At 38.6% G+C, this 16,234-nt stretch overlaps 1 protein-coding gene across 3 annotated transcripts in view; it reads right to left on the bottom strand.

Annotated features, from left to right (window-relative positions):
• The window catches only part of GPR156 (G protein-coupled receptor 156), a 121,804-nt gene that overhangs the window by 68,843 nt on the left and 36,727 nt on the right, over nt 1-16,234 (bottom strand). For all 3 annotated transcript variants that reach the window (XM_086675329.1, XM_086675328.1, XM_086675330.1), the window contains exons 2-3: nt 2,759-3,235; nt 2,342-2,478 (exon numbers count right to left, since the gene is read on the bottom strand). In XM_086675329.1, coding sequence (XP_086531455.1) covers nt 2,342-2,478; nt 2,759-2,851 — 230 coding nt within the window. In that variant the 5' untranslated portion in view covers nt 2,852-3,235. The remainder of the gene's footprint in view (nt 1-2,341; nt 2,479-2,758; nt 3,236-16,234) is intronic.

Below are 16,234 nucleotides of genomic sequence, written 5' to 3'. Positions count from 1 at the left end.
TATGTGTTTCTACTATAACACTGTTTACAGGTGTTCCTATTTTAACAGGATATATAAATGCTTCAAAAACCTTGCATTCTACAAAACTGTGCATAAAAATAATGGATTATGGGAAAAATTGTATGGGGTCATGGCAGTTGAAACATATTTAACTTTGCAACCAAAATACTAATAAAAATAATAATTATACAATTAAAATACTAGTTACTCAGCAAATGTCCATTACCATTTGTACCAGGATCACAGTTGATTTTTGCAACCTGAAATCTACAAGATGTAGGTACTTGAGGGCATTCACCTCCAATAGGTAACATTGTCATCTAAATTAAAAATCTGTTCTGGATCTTTGCTTTCTTTAACAATCAATTATTTTTAAACACATAGGAAATATCTCTCTACTTCTCCATCTACTCCTCCAATTTTATCAGATAGCTTCATAACATAGGAAGTACACCAGTTCTTGAAGCCATTAAACTAGTTTCTTCGCTTAAGTCTTCCTTCTTTAATTGTAGGAAGGCTTGCCCCTATATGCTTTAAAGCATTAATGTGTTGGGGGAAAATGACATATGAACCAATGATATTATTTTCTAGTTTGCCAATTGGTTACTAATTTGCACTGTAGAAATATGTTGCAGCTGAAAAGACTGTACTCTGTAATTCTCTAACTTTGAAATGCATGATTTTCCCAGACATTCTCCTGGCAGCAGCTACTATTGGGATTTAAATATCTGTCTTCCCAGGATCACTGAAAATATATTTTCTGAGCACCTACAATGTTCAGAGTCTGCTCTGAATGATGGACACAGTGGTGAGCATGACAAAGTCCCTGTATTCATAGATTGTATATTCTGGTGGGGGATACAGACAATAAACAGGCAACTCAATAAATACAGTAATATCAGAGAGTTATACTTGCTATGAAGAAAATAAAACAGGGTGATAATATATGGAATGAGACATTGTGGCTGGATGGCCATTCTGTAGACAGACCACTTTGAATAGAATGATCAGGGAAGAGGTGGTATTTGATCGCCTGGGTGGCTCAGTCATTTAAGCATCTGACTTTGGCTCGGGTCATGAAATCATGGTTCATGGGTTTGAGCCCCACATTGGGCTCTGTGCTGACAGACTGGAGCCTGTTTCAGTCTTTGAGTCTCCCTCTCTCTCTGCCCCTTCCCTGCTTGCACTCTCTCTCTCTTTCAAAAATGAATAAACACTAAAAATTTTCTAAAAAATATAGAGAGAGGTGTCATTTGAGCCAAGGACTATAAGATGAGGAACTAGTCACAGGAAGATCTGGAGAAAACTGTCAGGCAGCGGGATATAAAGAAACAGTAAGTGAAAGGCCTTGAGAAGGGAGTAAGTTTAGTGTATTTGAGGAACAGAATGAAAAGTGTCTAGGGCAGCATTAGGGGCATACTCAGGTCAGAGTACCACTAGTCACTGCCATACTCTGGTTGACACAGCAGGTCAAGTCACTGTTGTTTAACAATTCCATGTCCTCCATGCCTCAAATGGCCAATGGTGCCCCAAAATGCCTGCTAGACAAATCCAACTGACTGACCCTCAGCTGAGAGCCAAACCCAAGCAATGGAGCGCATTTGATCACCACAAAGTGTCACACTGGAGTGGTGCCAAACAAGTCTGACCTCTCGGAGAGAGCTGTTGAAATCTGATGTGGGCTCCATCCAGAATTCAGCTGTGGGCCACGGAGAGAGAGCTGGAAAGGGCTTCTCAGGTGGCAGCCTGAGACAGTGGGGGCAGGATGAGAATAAAGAGTAAAGATGTGGGAGAGATGGAGTGGGCCCCGAGGGAAGGATTGAATAGCAGTGAAGGCAGAATTTTGCAAGTCCCTTCAAAAACAGTCTTCATTTGGTTTTCTTTTGCCAGCCTTGGGAGTCCGGGACACTTACTCTGATGAGCCAGTGACTTTCTAACCAGCCGAAACTATCTAACAGAACAGCCAGGTAGTAGGGCTTCACTATTTTTTCAGAAACCTTATCCCACTTAGGCTGTTTTCAACTTTAGTTTGCCATATACAAAATAACTAATTTTATCAGAAGGATCATAATTTCCTTTATGAGGAGAGACTCTTCATTCTCCTCTTTGGATACCCTTGTCATAGTTGCCACAATATTGGACTAGATCTTTCTCTTCAAGAGGAAATTATACTGCAAGGCCAGGACGATTTCAGGGGAACTTTTCAGATAGCTTAATGCCACAGTAGGAGGTAAACTTTGCTGATACCACCTAGCAGCTCACAATGCCAAAATGATACCGACCCTCTGGGTTTCACGATTCAGGCTATGGGGGATGAGAAACTAGGTATGGGGCTGCTTACCTGTTATTCCTGCAGCGAATTGTGAAGCCAAGAAAGAAGACTATCAAAAGAAGTCCACAGCTGAGAAAGGTCCAAACAACACCCAAGAGAACAGGAGATAATGAGGAAATGGTCTTACTGCTATAATGGGAAGAGGTCTGAGAACAGAATAAAGACAAGGTGTTAGGAATGAAGGCTCTTTTACAGACCAAACACAAACTGTCCCATCATCCCCAAAGCCAGGAAATACATGTCCTGCATAAGCATTTCCTCCTTCTCTTCCACCTCCCCCTCCTCCTCCCCCTCCTCCTCCTCCTCCTCCTCATCACCACTACCACTGCACCACCACCACTAACAACAACAACAACAACAACAACAACAACAACAACAACAACATGTATATCGAACAGCCCTGATACCTCATGGCTGCTCACTTACAATTGTCCTGCAGAGATTATGAAGAGGACTCCGATCCAGCTCCTGGCCAGGAAAACTGTCACACAATTCGGAGCAGTTTATTTCAGGCTCCATGACATCACATGCCCCTTTTGGTGTGTGCTTATTCACAGTCTTGGTTATCTGCTGGTGGGTAACCAGCAGATCTTAGACTAAAACACAAAAACAATTCAAATCTTTTCTTCAGAGGCACCATTTTGGAGCTGGCTCTTGGCTCAGAATCCGGGATGAAAACAACCCATTCAGGTGGAAGTAAAAGGCTATTTCACTAGGCTCGTTCATCAGACACCTTCCAGGCTCTCTTTGTGCCCTGATGCCAGTGCATACCATGTGAGGCAAGAGTGGGCATCCTGGTAACCGTTAGATTACACAAAGTGATGATTCTGGCTTGCCACCAGATGGCAGTCACTGCTCCAAGTACTCTCACACAGGTCCAGAAGGAAAGGAAGCCAATTAAACCTGTTAACAAACAAATATTTATGTATTACATATATAAAAACAAATATATAATACAAATTATAAATATATTATATGTTAGTATATAATATATAAATGGTTTATTATAGAAGTTTAAGAATATTATTTTATACATTTTAATTATAGTTACATTTTTATTTTATATAGGTATTTTATCATGTATAACAAAGGTTTAGCATATATTTAAATAAATATATTTTTAAGCTTCTATAATAAAAACACTTCAAAAACAAAGACAAAGGTCATCTAACAATTTATAGATATAAAATTCTACAGTCTCTTTTCAGATCCTTTATTTGGCTCAGCACTATAATAACTTTAATTTAAACATGTGAGGCTCATCTTCCTTTTTTTCCCTACTAGGAAATCCCCTGCCCTTCCAAGATTTTTCCACGCAGCTGATGGCTTAAGCTGTGTCTGATCCTGAGTGGCAGTGGACTCAGGTGCCCCATGCTGTCTGCATGAAATGTCTTTCAGTCGCTGGAGTTCTTGTTCACTTAGTGAGTGGAGGAACATTCTATATCCAGGCAGCTGGGGTCTCAGAACAATACACAAGCCTTTTGCCAAGAGTTTTTTTTGTTTGTTTGTTTTCAAACTATTAGACTATTAGAAGTGGGAGAGTCTATTCAGGTAATAGGGAGAGAAACTGAGGAGTTGTAGGAATTCCCACAGAGTGAATCAGTGGCCAGAGGATGGTGTTATTTCTCTTAGAAGATGCCCGCAATATGAATACTGTGATCTGAAAAGAAGCTCAATTTACAGAACAAAAGCAGAAATGCAGGAAGGCTCAAATTAGCCTCAGAAGAAAAGGTAGACAAGTCCCTAATTCTTTAAAGCAATCTACCCCTTGATAGCGAAAACAGATTAGAAATTTTACCAGTGGGAATTTAAAAAAGGGTGCCACTTTTGCTTTGTGTTTCTGAAATAGCTTAGTACAGTTTTCTTTTATTGTGGAGGAAAATTGGAACAGGAAAAAAAATCAATTATTATTTCAGTAGCCACTGAGTATAGGATTTGTATTTAAGCCAGAACAATGTGACAGGTGTAGAATGCCATCTTTGGATTCTGCATGCTTAGGCATGAACAATATAGCACCAGGTGCCGCCCATTCATTGGCCTCTCATATGTTCCTGAATTATTTACCAGGTTCATCACAATGAAATCCCAAGAGAACTAAAAGCTACTTCTCCTATCAAGACATTTAAATTCTTGTACAGACTGTCAGTTTACTGAATGCAAAATTAAGAACTAAATATAAAAACATGGCTATTTGCATCATAATTTGGTTAAAATTTTATTGCTGAAAAAACTATTTATTTCCTTTTCCTCTTTTTAAAGTTAGACATACCCTATTGTGTCTTCTAGCATAGAGCAATATTGTAAGTCAGAGGGAGGACTATATATCTGATGGACTGAAAGATTTATTTTTCACATATTGCCCTTTTAACAATACTGGCAAATAAACACATTTATATTTGAACCATTATTAAGTCTATGTTTGTGTATCCTACGCCTATAGAAGTACACATCAGCGTGTGTGTGTGTGTGTGTGTGTGTATAACCTCATTTGTTCTTACCACAACAGTGCCATGTGAGGTAAACACACCATACCTCATTTTTAAATAAGGAAATTGAAGAGTAAAGAACCTGCAGAGGCAGCACTTGAACACAGGAGTTTACATTCCAAGGTCAATGTCTACCTAGTGTATACCCTGCATGGGGCAAACTCTCTAAACAGGCCTCTCCCAAGAAGACACCAAATGGCCTGGTGAGTTTCTTCATGTTTAGTTCCCTGAGCTTCACTTCCAGAAGCTCCCTGGAGTATGGCACACAATAGTGTCTCTATGCCAGTAGTTCTCAACTGAAGCAATTTTGCACTTCCAAAGGATATCTGACAATGTCTGGAGACATTATGGTTGTCCAAACTGAGAAGACGGAACTACTGACATCTAGTAGGTAGAGGCCAGGGTTTCTGCTACACATCCCACAATTCATAATACAGTCCAAACGACAAAAAATTATCCTTCTCCAAATGCCAATAACGCTAAAGTTAAGAAACCCTGGTCAACATTGTGGATCCTAGAAGTGCTAACAATGTTAAGCTTATATCATCTTTGGGAGATTCTGTGAACATGACGGGGTAGTCCATCTAATATAAATTTCCTAGGGGATAAATTCCCCTTTGGTTCCCTTGGACAGACTGAACTCACTGGCATGGAACTTTGAATGCTAGGCCCCCATTCAATCCATGGATATCCAGTGTAAGAACTTTATATACCATGATACTGGGCTCTGTCACGGGGCAAGCATTGAACTCCAATGTTAGCACACATTCAGAGATTCACACATGAGGAGCTGGTGAAACAGTGAATGGCTTAGTCACTGAGAGGAGAGTTGAATGATTTCAAAAACAGTTGAGTGGGAAACTGGGTGGGGAATAGTGTGTCAAACAGGGTAATGGTGAGTGATTTGACAAGACAGATACAGGATCTAAGGCACAAAGAGAAAGATCTGCCAGGCTCCTCCAAGAGCACCACCCCCCACACAAAGTCTTTACAGGTAAATTGTCTAGGTCACAGACAGTAGCAAATCCAAGACCATGCATGGTGGGGCTTACAGTTTATTTGACAGATTACAGAGTCCTGCCCAATGATTAGGATCAGAAAAACAGACATTGCATTAGCTACACTGTTACCAAGTATAAGTCTTTTATAGGTTCATTACACTGAATGGTACCATATCTTTTCATAAAATCTCTCCTATTCTTCTACACATTATTTCTGGCTATTGAAAAACTAGTTCTACAACTACTGTCTTTTAAAAAGTTGTTTTGCAGTTGGTAGGACTTCTGCTTCTGTTCATGAAGAATTAACTGCTACAGGAATTGCCTTCCTACTGTAAACAATTTTAAAACTAGACAAAATATATGAAACTGTTCTTTTTAGACACTGGATAGCAGATATCATAGAACTATGGATAACAAATGAGGTGAACCCTACAATTGACTGACATATATAAAACGGAATATAAAAAATATTATTTCAATGATTATAATTGGCCCTAAGTTACTGCCTGGAGGCAGTTTCCAGGCCACATCCCAAGGAAGGAAACCCAAATAGAGCCTAGGTCTTGCTTATGTAAGGAGAATAGATTGGAGTTTGGGGAGGTCAAGGCAGATAGAATTTGTTAAGGCAGAGGAACGAAGATGGAGATACAAAGAGAGAGAGGGCTTTGGAAATCTACAGGGTATGTCCTCAGTCTTTTTCTGAGTACTGAACTAGGCATGAATGAGAGGAAACCACTTCAAATGGAAGACATAACCACTGGTAGGCAGTAGCTTAACAACTCTAGGAGCTCACACAGAGTTGGGAATACTTTGTGTTCCCACCAACCAGAATGGAGAAACCTCATAATATATGACATTCAATAGAATCCTCAGTAAGGTCATATCTTAGTAGTGGAACTAGTCTACCACTACTAGAAGTGACTACTACTAGAAGCTACTCTACTCTAGGTACTACTGAGCTCTAGTCTGGTCTTTTGGGAGGACCTGCCCTAATAATGCTTAAAAGAAAGCTTCAAAAGGATCAAATTGATGCACAAAAAAGTGAACTGCATTCCAGAACACAGCCCAATTCCCTTTAAAGGAATACAAGATCCATCACTCAAAAACATAAAATTCAAATGTCCATCATCCAATACTAAATCACCATACATGCAAAGAAGCAAAAAAAATATGACCTGTAACCATACATTTAAAAAAAATCAATAAAAACAAATACAGAAATGATATTATTAGCACACAAGGACCTTTAAAACAACTATTATATCATCAAAGATGCAAAACATAACATAAACAAAATGAGGAGAGAAATCAACAATATAGGAAAGGCCCAAATAGAATTATAGAAATAAAAATATAATTCCGAAATTAAAAATAAAATAGATTAGACACTAAAAAACAAAACGTTGCTTAACCTAAAAGCAAAGCAATACAAATTATCCAAAATGAAGCACAGAGTGAAAAGCAATTAATACAAATGGACACAGCCTCAGTGACATATGGAACGATAGGAAGTGGTCTAATATACATGTAATTGGATTCCAGGGGATAAAGGAAGGAGAACAGAAAAAAAAAATATTTGAAAGAAATAATAATCAAAATTTTTCCACATTTGATGATAAGTATATACCTAGAGATCCAAGAAACTCAACCAAAATAAAGCAGAATAAACATTAAAACACACATACACATACTAATGCACCTTATAATGAAATTACTGAAAACTGGCAATAAAGATAAAATCTAATATGCAGCCAGATGATGTACAGAGGAATAACAGTAAGACTTAAAACAGATTTCTCATATGAAATTATGTAAATCAGAAGAGAACTGAAGGACATCTTAAAGTAATAAAAGAAAAATAAAGTGAACCCAGAATACAATACCCAGTGAAAAGGTGTTTCACTGAAAAGGTAAAATAAAGACATTTATTTGTGAGATAAAGAAAATTGCTTAGCATAATACATTCTAGTTCCATCCATGTCATTGAAAATGGCAAGATTTTATTTTTTTTAAGTTTATTTATTTATTTTGAGGCAGAGAAAGCACAAATCAGGTAAGGATAGAGAAAGAAGGAGACAGAGAGAATCCCAAGCAGACTATGCGCTGTCAGCACAGAGCCGGAGGCAGGGCTTGAACCCAAGAATCGTGAGACCATGACCTGAGCCAAAGTTGAATGCTCAACCAACTGAGCCACCCAGGTACCTCCAGATTTCTGTCCTTTTGATGGCTGGGTAATATTCCATTGTGTATATATACCACCTCTTCTTTATCCATTCGTCCAGTGGACATGTGGGCTCTTTCCATAATTTAGCTATTGTTGATAATGTTGGTATAGACATCAGGGTGTACTTGCCACTTCAGTATTTTTTTATAAGCCTTATCATAATTAAAAAAATTTTTTTTAAGTTTATTTATTTTTGAGAGAGAGAGAGAGACAGAGCGTGAGCGGCATAGGGGCAGAAAGAGAGGGAGACACAGAATCCGAAGCAGGCTCCAGGCTCTGAGCTATCAGCACAGAGCCCAAAGCGGGGCTCAAACCCATGAGCTGTGAGATCGTGACCTGAGCTAAAGTCAGACGCTTAAGTAACTGAGCCATCCAGGAGCCCCCAATTCAGTGTTTTTGTATCCCTTGGGTAGCCATCTAGTAGTGCAATTGCTGGGTCATAGGGTAGCTCTATTTTTAACTTTTTGAGGAACCTCCATACTATTTTCCACAGTGGCTGCCCCAGTTTGCATTCCCACAAACAATGTAAGAGGGTTCCCTTTTCTCCACATCCTCACCAACATCTGTTGTTTCCTGTGTTGTTATTTTACCCATCTGACGGGAGTGAGGTGAATCTCATTGTGGTTTTGATTTGTATTTCCTTGGTGATGAGTGATATTGAGCATCTTTTCATGTGTCTGCTGGCCATCTGGATGTCTTCTTTGGAAAAGTGTCTATTCATGTCTTCTGCCCATTTCTTAACCAAATTATATGTTTTTTGGGTGTTGAATTTCATAAGTTCTTTATAGATTTTGGATATTAACCCTTTATCCAATATGTCATTTACAAATATCTTATCCCATTCCATAGGCTACCTTTTAGTTTTGTTGATTGTTTCCTTCACTCTGCAGAAGCTTTTATCTTGATGAAGTGCCAATAGTTCATTTTTGCTTTTGTTTCCCTTGCCTCAGGAGAAGTGTCTACTGAGAAGTTGCTATGGCCGAGGTCAAAGAGGTTCCTGGCTCTGGTCTCCTCTAGGATTTTGATGGTTTCTTGTCTCACATTTAGGTTTTTCATTCATTTTGAATTTGGTTTTGTGTATGGTATAAGACAGTGGTCTAGTTTCATTCTTCTGCATGTTGCTGTCCAGTTTTCTCAGCACCATTTGTTAAAGAGATTGTCTTTTTCATCGGATATTCTTTCTTGCTTTGTCAAAGATTAGTTGACCATATAGTTGTGGATCCATTTCCAGGTTTTCTATTCTGTTCCATTGGTCTATGTGTTTTTTGTACCAGTACCACACTGCCTTCATGACTATAGCTTTGTAATATAGCTTGAAGTCCAGAATTGTGAAGCCTCCAGCTTTGTTTTGTTTTTTTCAAGACTGCTTTGGCTATTTAGTGTCTTTTTTTGGGGGTGCAGTTGTAAAGGAGATCAATGATTTGATTTCTCTTTCTGCTGCTTCATTATTGGTATATATTGGTGTATAGCAATGCAATGCATTTCTGCACATTGATTTTACACCCTGCAACTTTGATGAATTTGTGTATCAGTTCTAGCGATTTTTTTTTGTGGAGTCTTTTGGGTTTTCTACATAGAGTATCACGTCATCTGCAAATAGTGGAAGTTTTGCTTCTTCCTTGCTGATTTGGATACCTTTTATTTCTTTTTGTTGTCTGATTGCTGAGGCTAGGATTCCAGTACTATGTTAAATAACAATGGTGAGAGTGGACATCCCTATCTTGTTTTTGACCATAGAAGAAAAGCTCTCAGTTTTTCCCCATTGAGGAAGATATTAGCTGTGGGTCTTTTGTATATGACTTTTATGATGTGGAGGTATGTTCCCTCTATCCCTACTTTGTTGAAGGCTTTTATCAAGAATGGATGCTGTATTTTGTCAAATGATTTTTCTGTATCAAGATTATCATATGGTTCTGATCCTTTCTTTTATTAATGTGGTGTATCACTTTGAGAATACTGAACCACCCCAGCAACCCAGAAATAAATCCCACTTGATTGTGGTGAATAATTATTTTAATGTATTGTTGGATTCGATCTGCCAGTATCTTGTTGAGAATTTTATCATCCATGTTCATCAGGGATATTGGCTTGTAATTTTCCTTTTTAGTGGAGTCTTTGCTGGTTTTGGAATCAAGGTATTGTTGGCCTTATAGAATGAGTATGGAAGTTTCTTTCCATTTCTATTTTTTGGAACGGTTTGAGAACAATAGGTATTAACTCTTATTTCAATGTCTGGTAGAATTCTCCTGGGAAGCCATTTGGCCCTGTTTGCTGGGAGATTTTTGATTACTGTTTTAGTTTCTTTGCTGGTTATGGGTCTATTCAAATTTCCTATTTCTTCCTGTTTCAGTTTTGGTAGTTTGCATGTTTCTAGGAATTTATCCATTTCTTCTAGATTGCCCAGTTTGTTGGCAGATAATTGTTCATAATATTCTTTTATAATTGTTTGTATTTCTGAGTTGTTGGTTGTGATTGTTATCACTTTTCATTGGTGATTTTATTTATTTGGGTCCTTTCTCTTTTCTATTGATAGGTTTGGATAGGGTGTTACCAATTTTATTAATTCTTTCAAAGAACCAGCACTTAGTTTCAGTGATCTGTTCTACTGTGTTTTTTTTCCATTGTTAATTATTATTATTATATTAATTTTATTTTTTAAGTAGGTCCCATGCCCAGTGTGGAGCCCCATGTGGGGCTCAAACTTACAATGCTGAGATCAAGACCTGAACTGAGATCAAGAGTTGGATGCTCAACCAACTGAGCCACACAGGCACCCATTTTTTGTTTGTTTGTTTCTGTATCAGTTATTTCCATTTTAGTCTTTATTATTTCCCTTCTTCTGCTGGCTTTAGGCTTTATTTGTTGTTCCTTTTGGAGCTCCATTTAGGTGTAAGGTTAGGTTGTATATTTGAGACCTTTCTTGCTTCTTGAGGTAGGCCTGTATTGCAATATGCTTCTGTCTTAGGACTGCCGTCACTGCATTCCAAAGGTTTTGGGCTACTGTGTTTTCATTTTCATTTGCCTACATGTACTTTTTAATTTCTTCTTTAATTTCCTGGTTAGTCCCTTCATTCTTTAATAGAATATTCTTTAACCTCCATGTGTATGTGGTCTTTCCAAATTTTTCCTTATAGCTGACTTCAAGTTCATGGTGTTGTGGTCTGAAAATATGCGTGGTATGATCTCAATCTTTTTGTATTTGCTGAGGCCTAATTTGTGACCCAGTATGGATCTATTCTGTAGAATGTTCCGGTGCACTTGAAAAGAATATGCATTCTGCTGCTTTAGGATGAATGTCCTGAATATACTTGTTAAGGCCATCTGGTCCAGTATGTTGTTCAAAACTATTGTTTCATTATTGATTTTCTGCTTAGATGATCTGTCCATTCCTGCAAGTGGTGTGTTAAAGTCTCCTAGTATTATTGTATTACTATCAGTGAGTTTCTTTATGTTTGTTAGTAATTGATTTATATATTTGGGTGTTTTAAGTTGGGGGCATAAATATTTACAATTTTTTGATCTTGTTGGATAGACCCCTTAATTATGATATAATGCCCTTCTTTTGTTTTAAGTTTATTTATTTATTTTTGAGAGAGAGAGAGAGAATGAGCAGGGGAGGAGCAGAGAGAAATGGAGACAGAATCCTAAGCAGGCTCCACACCATCAGTGTGGAACCTAGTGTGGCGCTTAACTCACGAACCCGTGAGATCATGACCTGAGCTGAAATTAAGTTGGAAGCTTAACATACTGAGCCATCCTGGCACCCTGATATAATGCCCTTCTTCATCTCTTGTTACAGTCTTTGTTTTAGATTTCTAGTTTGTCTGACAGAAGTATGGCTACTCTGGCTTTCTTTTGGCAACCATTAGATGGTTCTCCATTCCCTCACTTTCACTTTGGAGGTATCTTTATGTCTAAAATGAATCTCTTGTAGGCAACATGTAGATGGGTCTTGTGGTTTTTTTTTTTTTTTTTTTTTTGATCCATTCTGATACACTATGTCTTTTGATTGGAGAATTTAGTCCATTTACATTCATATTGATTATTGAAAGATATGAATTTAGTGCCATTGTGTTACCTATAGAGTTGGTGTTTTGGAGATGGTCTCTGTTCCTCTCTAGTTTTTGTTGCTTTTGGTCTTTCTTTTCCACTCAAAGAGTTCCCTTTAATATTTCTAACCAGCAGAGCTGGTTTAGTGGTCATAAACTCCTTTCATTTTTGTTTGTCTGAGAAACTCTTTATTGCTCCTTCTATTCTGAATGACTGCCTTACTGGACAAAGTATTCTTGGCTGCATATTTTCCCCATTCAGCTTGTTGAATGTATTATGCCACTCCCTTCTGGTCTGCCAGGTTTCTGTGGAGAGATCTGCTCTTAACTTGATTTGTACTCCTTTGTAGATTAGGGACTGCTTTTCCCTTGCAGTTTGCAGTATTCTTTCCCTAATTTCTGTATTTTCAAATTTTACCATAATATGTCTTAGTGTTGGCTGGCTCTCATTGATTTTGATGAGAGTTCTCTGTGTCTCCTGGATTTGGATGTCTGATTCTTTCCCCAGATTAGGGTAGTTTTCAGCTATAATCTGCTCAAATAAACCTTCTGCCCCTTTTCCCTCTCTTCTCTTCTGGGGCTCCTATGATATGAATGTTATTATGCTCTATGGAGTCACTGAGTTCCCTAAATATATATTTGTGATTTGGTATTTTTCTTTCCCTCCCCTTTCAGCTTCATTATTTTCCACAATTTTATCTTCTATACCATTTATTCATTCCTCTGCTTCTTTCATCCTGTGGTTATTACATCCAGTCAGTTTTGCATCTCAGTAACAGCATTTTTTATTTGGGCCTGACTAATTTGTAGGTCTTTTATCTTTGTGGTAAGGGTCTCTCTGGTTTCTTCTATTTTCTCAAGCCCAGCTAGTACCCTTATGATAGTTGTTTTAAATTTTGGTTCAGGCATTTTACTTATATCTGTTTTGATTAGCTCCCTGGCTGTGACCTCTTCTTGTTCTTTCTTTTGGGTTTAATTCCTCCATCTTGGCATTTTGTCTAGGTCTCTACCTTTTATGTGTTAGGAAAGCCTGGGGCTGGTCCTATTTTCATCACTAGGGCTGAAGCTCTGCAGCACTCTATGACCAGTAGACCTGGTGCGTGGAGAGAGCTGTTTGTGCTGGTCTTCTACGGGAGGGGCTTACTGCTGCTCTAGCTCTAACCACACTTGCCCTATTAAAAAAAGGCACCTGCAGGGGCACCTGGGTGGCTCAGTCGGTTGAGCATCCAACTTCAGCTCAGGTCATGATCTTGCAGTTTGCGAGTTCAAGCCCCACATCAGCTTGCTGTTGTCAGCACAGAGCCCACTTTGGATTCTCTGTCCCCCTCTCTCTGCCCCTGCCCTGCTTGTGCTATTGCCCCCCACCCTGCCCAAAAAGGCACCTGCAGAATGCAAGGGGGTAGGCTTTGGATTAAGCAGCTCAAGCCTCCACTCTGTGTGCTGTGCCACTTTGCTGAAGTCCTTCGTGCTAATGGGAGGAGTGAAAAATGGTGTTGACCCAGTCTCTACCCCGGAGAGGGGAGTCTGTGCCCTTTGCTGCCCAGAAAGCCCTCACAGAAGAGCAAACAATCTATCCTCTTGTGTTCCAGGCTTCTATCAGGTCCCTGCCTTCACCATGTCTTGTCCATGCTATCAGTGGTGCAGTGTTCCTATGTTTTATCTCAGGCTACATGTAACTGGGTTTCAAAACTCCGATTTTTAGAGATCCAGCCAATGTGGACCTGCACTGATCCTCTGGGGCAGGGTCTTGTTGTGCTGTGGCTGGTACTAGTTTGTCCCAGAAAAGCAGTCACACAACCATGCAGGGGCTTAGATTTTATGGAAAACTGTAGCAAAAAGCTGGCATCCAGGTTAGCTGCCCTCAGCAGGTATGCTAATGAACAGGGCAGCTCAATGGCACCCACAGTCTCTTTTGTACCTTTAGAAGCAGTGCTGACTCTCCAAAATGCATTTCAGGAAGGGAAACTTTCTCTTCCAGTGAAACCCAGGGGATCCTCAGACCATGCTGTCCACTCCAAGACCTCAGCCCTCCTTTTCTACAGGAGCACAGTTATGCCTGCCAGGCTTGACCCTGGTAATGGTGCCAACTTCTAAAACTTCAGACTTTCAGTTCAGCTGCTTGTAAACTTTTGATAATCAGCTCCTCCCATTTTCCCAGTCAAGGGTCTTGGGGAAGTGTTTTCCTTGTGCAATCCTCTGCATGCTGCTTTCTCTCCCTCTCTCTCTCTCTTTCTCTCTCTCTCACACACACTCTCACTCTCTCTCTCCTCTCTCCGTGATCAGGGTTTCCTCCCCTCCACAGCACCTGCAATTCTTTTCTTCCCCAAATCACATTACCTCCTACCTTCCATGATGCGGCCTCTTTTCTCCCTCTAGTTGTGCACGTTGTTCTCTCAGTCCTCAGATCAATTTTCTGGGTGTTCAGAATGATTTGATAATCATCTAGCTATTTTTGAGGGACAAGGCAAGCAAATCTGAATATGCTTTGGATAGTGGATAAGTATATCCACTATATGAACTCCTCCCCCCCAGGAATGAAGCAATTGTAAATGAGGTTGCCAAGTTTGGCCATGTAAATATAAAATATGAAAGGTTAATTCCATATTGAAAATTATGACAGCTCTCTACATTAATCTCTCTCCTGTTCTTACAGGAAATATTCAGTGTCATCTAACAATGGTCAGTTAAGCAAACAAAATTTGGGGAGGATTTGGTTCTTCTCTTTTCATCAGCAATTTCTCACATGTCAGATAACCCTTCTAGAGTATTTAGAGCTCTCTGTTCAGGCCCAGCTCCACCATCTATAGAACCTTCTCATGTACATCCTCTCCTGAACCTTCCCTCTTTGTTTTTTTTTAATTTTTAATTTTTAATGTTTACTTTTATTTTTGAGACAGAGAGAGACAGAGCACAAGTGGGGGAGGGAAGAGAGAGAGGGAGACAGAAGCAGGCTCTAGGCTCTGAGCTGTCCACACAGAGGCCAACAAAGGGCTCAAACCCACAAACCGTGAGATCATGACCTGAGCTGAAGTCCAGTGCTTAACCTACTGAGCTACCCAGGTGCCCCATGAACTTTCCCTCTTTGATCTAATTCCATTAGATGTTCATATTTTAGTGATTCCTGAGAGTTTTCTTTTGCTGCTTTGGTGTGCAGTTGTATTTAAAATTGTTTTTAAATTCATAGATATTTTTAAAACTCAGAAATGTACAAGAAAGAAAATGTTAAACACCCAGAATTAAGTACTAACACCTTGGCATATTCTTTCCAGACCCCTTCTTCCACCCAGCAGCACCCTCACCTCCTGAGAAAAATCAATCTATTGCTTTTGTATAATAATACTTAGTTTTTAAAAATAAGGAATATCTAAATTTTTTAAAAAGAATGAGAAAGTATCTATATACTGCTATGATTTCCTGGACAGAATGTTAAAAAAAAAAAAAAAAAGCAAGATGCAGCAAAACTTATATAGTGTGCTGCCTTTTATGTAAGAAAGATGAAATCCACATAGGTCATTGGATTATTTTCAAAAAAACAATGAAAGACCAAAAGCTTTACCTATAAGGGGAGGAAAAGACCAAGGGGGAGATGACAGTGAGGTAAAATAGACCTCTCATTGTTTATAGTTTGGGCTCTGAAACGATGTAAATATTTTACTTAATTTCAAAACAAAATTAAATCATAAATAAAATCAATCTCTAAAAATTAAATACAAATTGAAATAAATTAATCTACCTATATCAAGTTGATGGTATAACCACAGAAAGAATTTAAGTAACTAATTTGATTATTCTTCCAAAGGACAAAAAACACCCACAAAGAAATATTAAAATGCATCAAATGGGTAATATTCCTCTTATTTGGATGGGTACACACACATATATACACATACATACATATAAGTATCTATTAGGTAAAGGAAATAATTAATTATGGCTATGTTATTGGGAACCAAAATTTTCAAAGTGAGAGAAAAGAGATTCACATAAAAAATAAGTTAAGTAAATACCTTTTTACCTTAAATTTAAATTAGAAATACCAATATGAACTTAGAATTGATTCTCCTCTTTTTAAAATAGTCATATTTTTTAGTCTGTTAATGGAGGCTTGGGAGTAATTACAACCCAACAATAATATACTCTGA

This window comes from Puma concolor, chromosome C2 (assembly GCF_028749965.1).
Source record: "Puma concolor isolate L17-30 chromosome C2, mPumCon1.1.hap2, whole genome shotgun sequence".
Lineage (NCBI taxonomy): Eukaryota > Metazoa > Chordata > Mammalia > Carnivora > Felidae > Puma > Puma concolor.
Note: the sequence above shows the minus strand (reverse complement) of the source record. Positions and strands in the feature narration are given on the sequence as shown.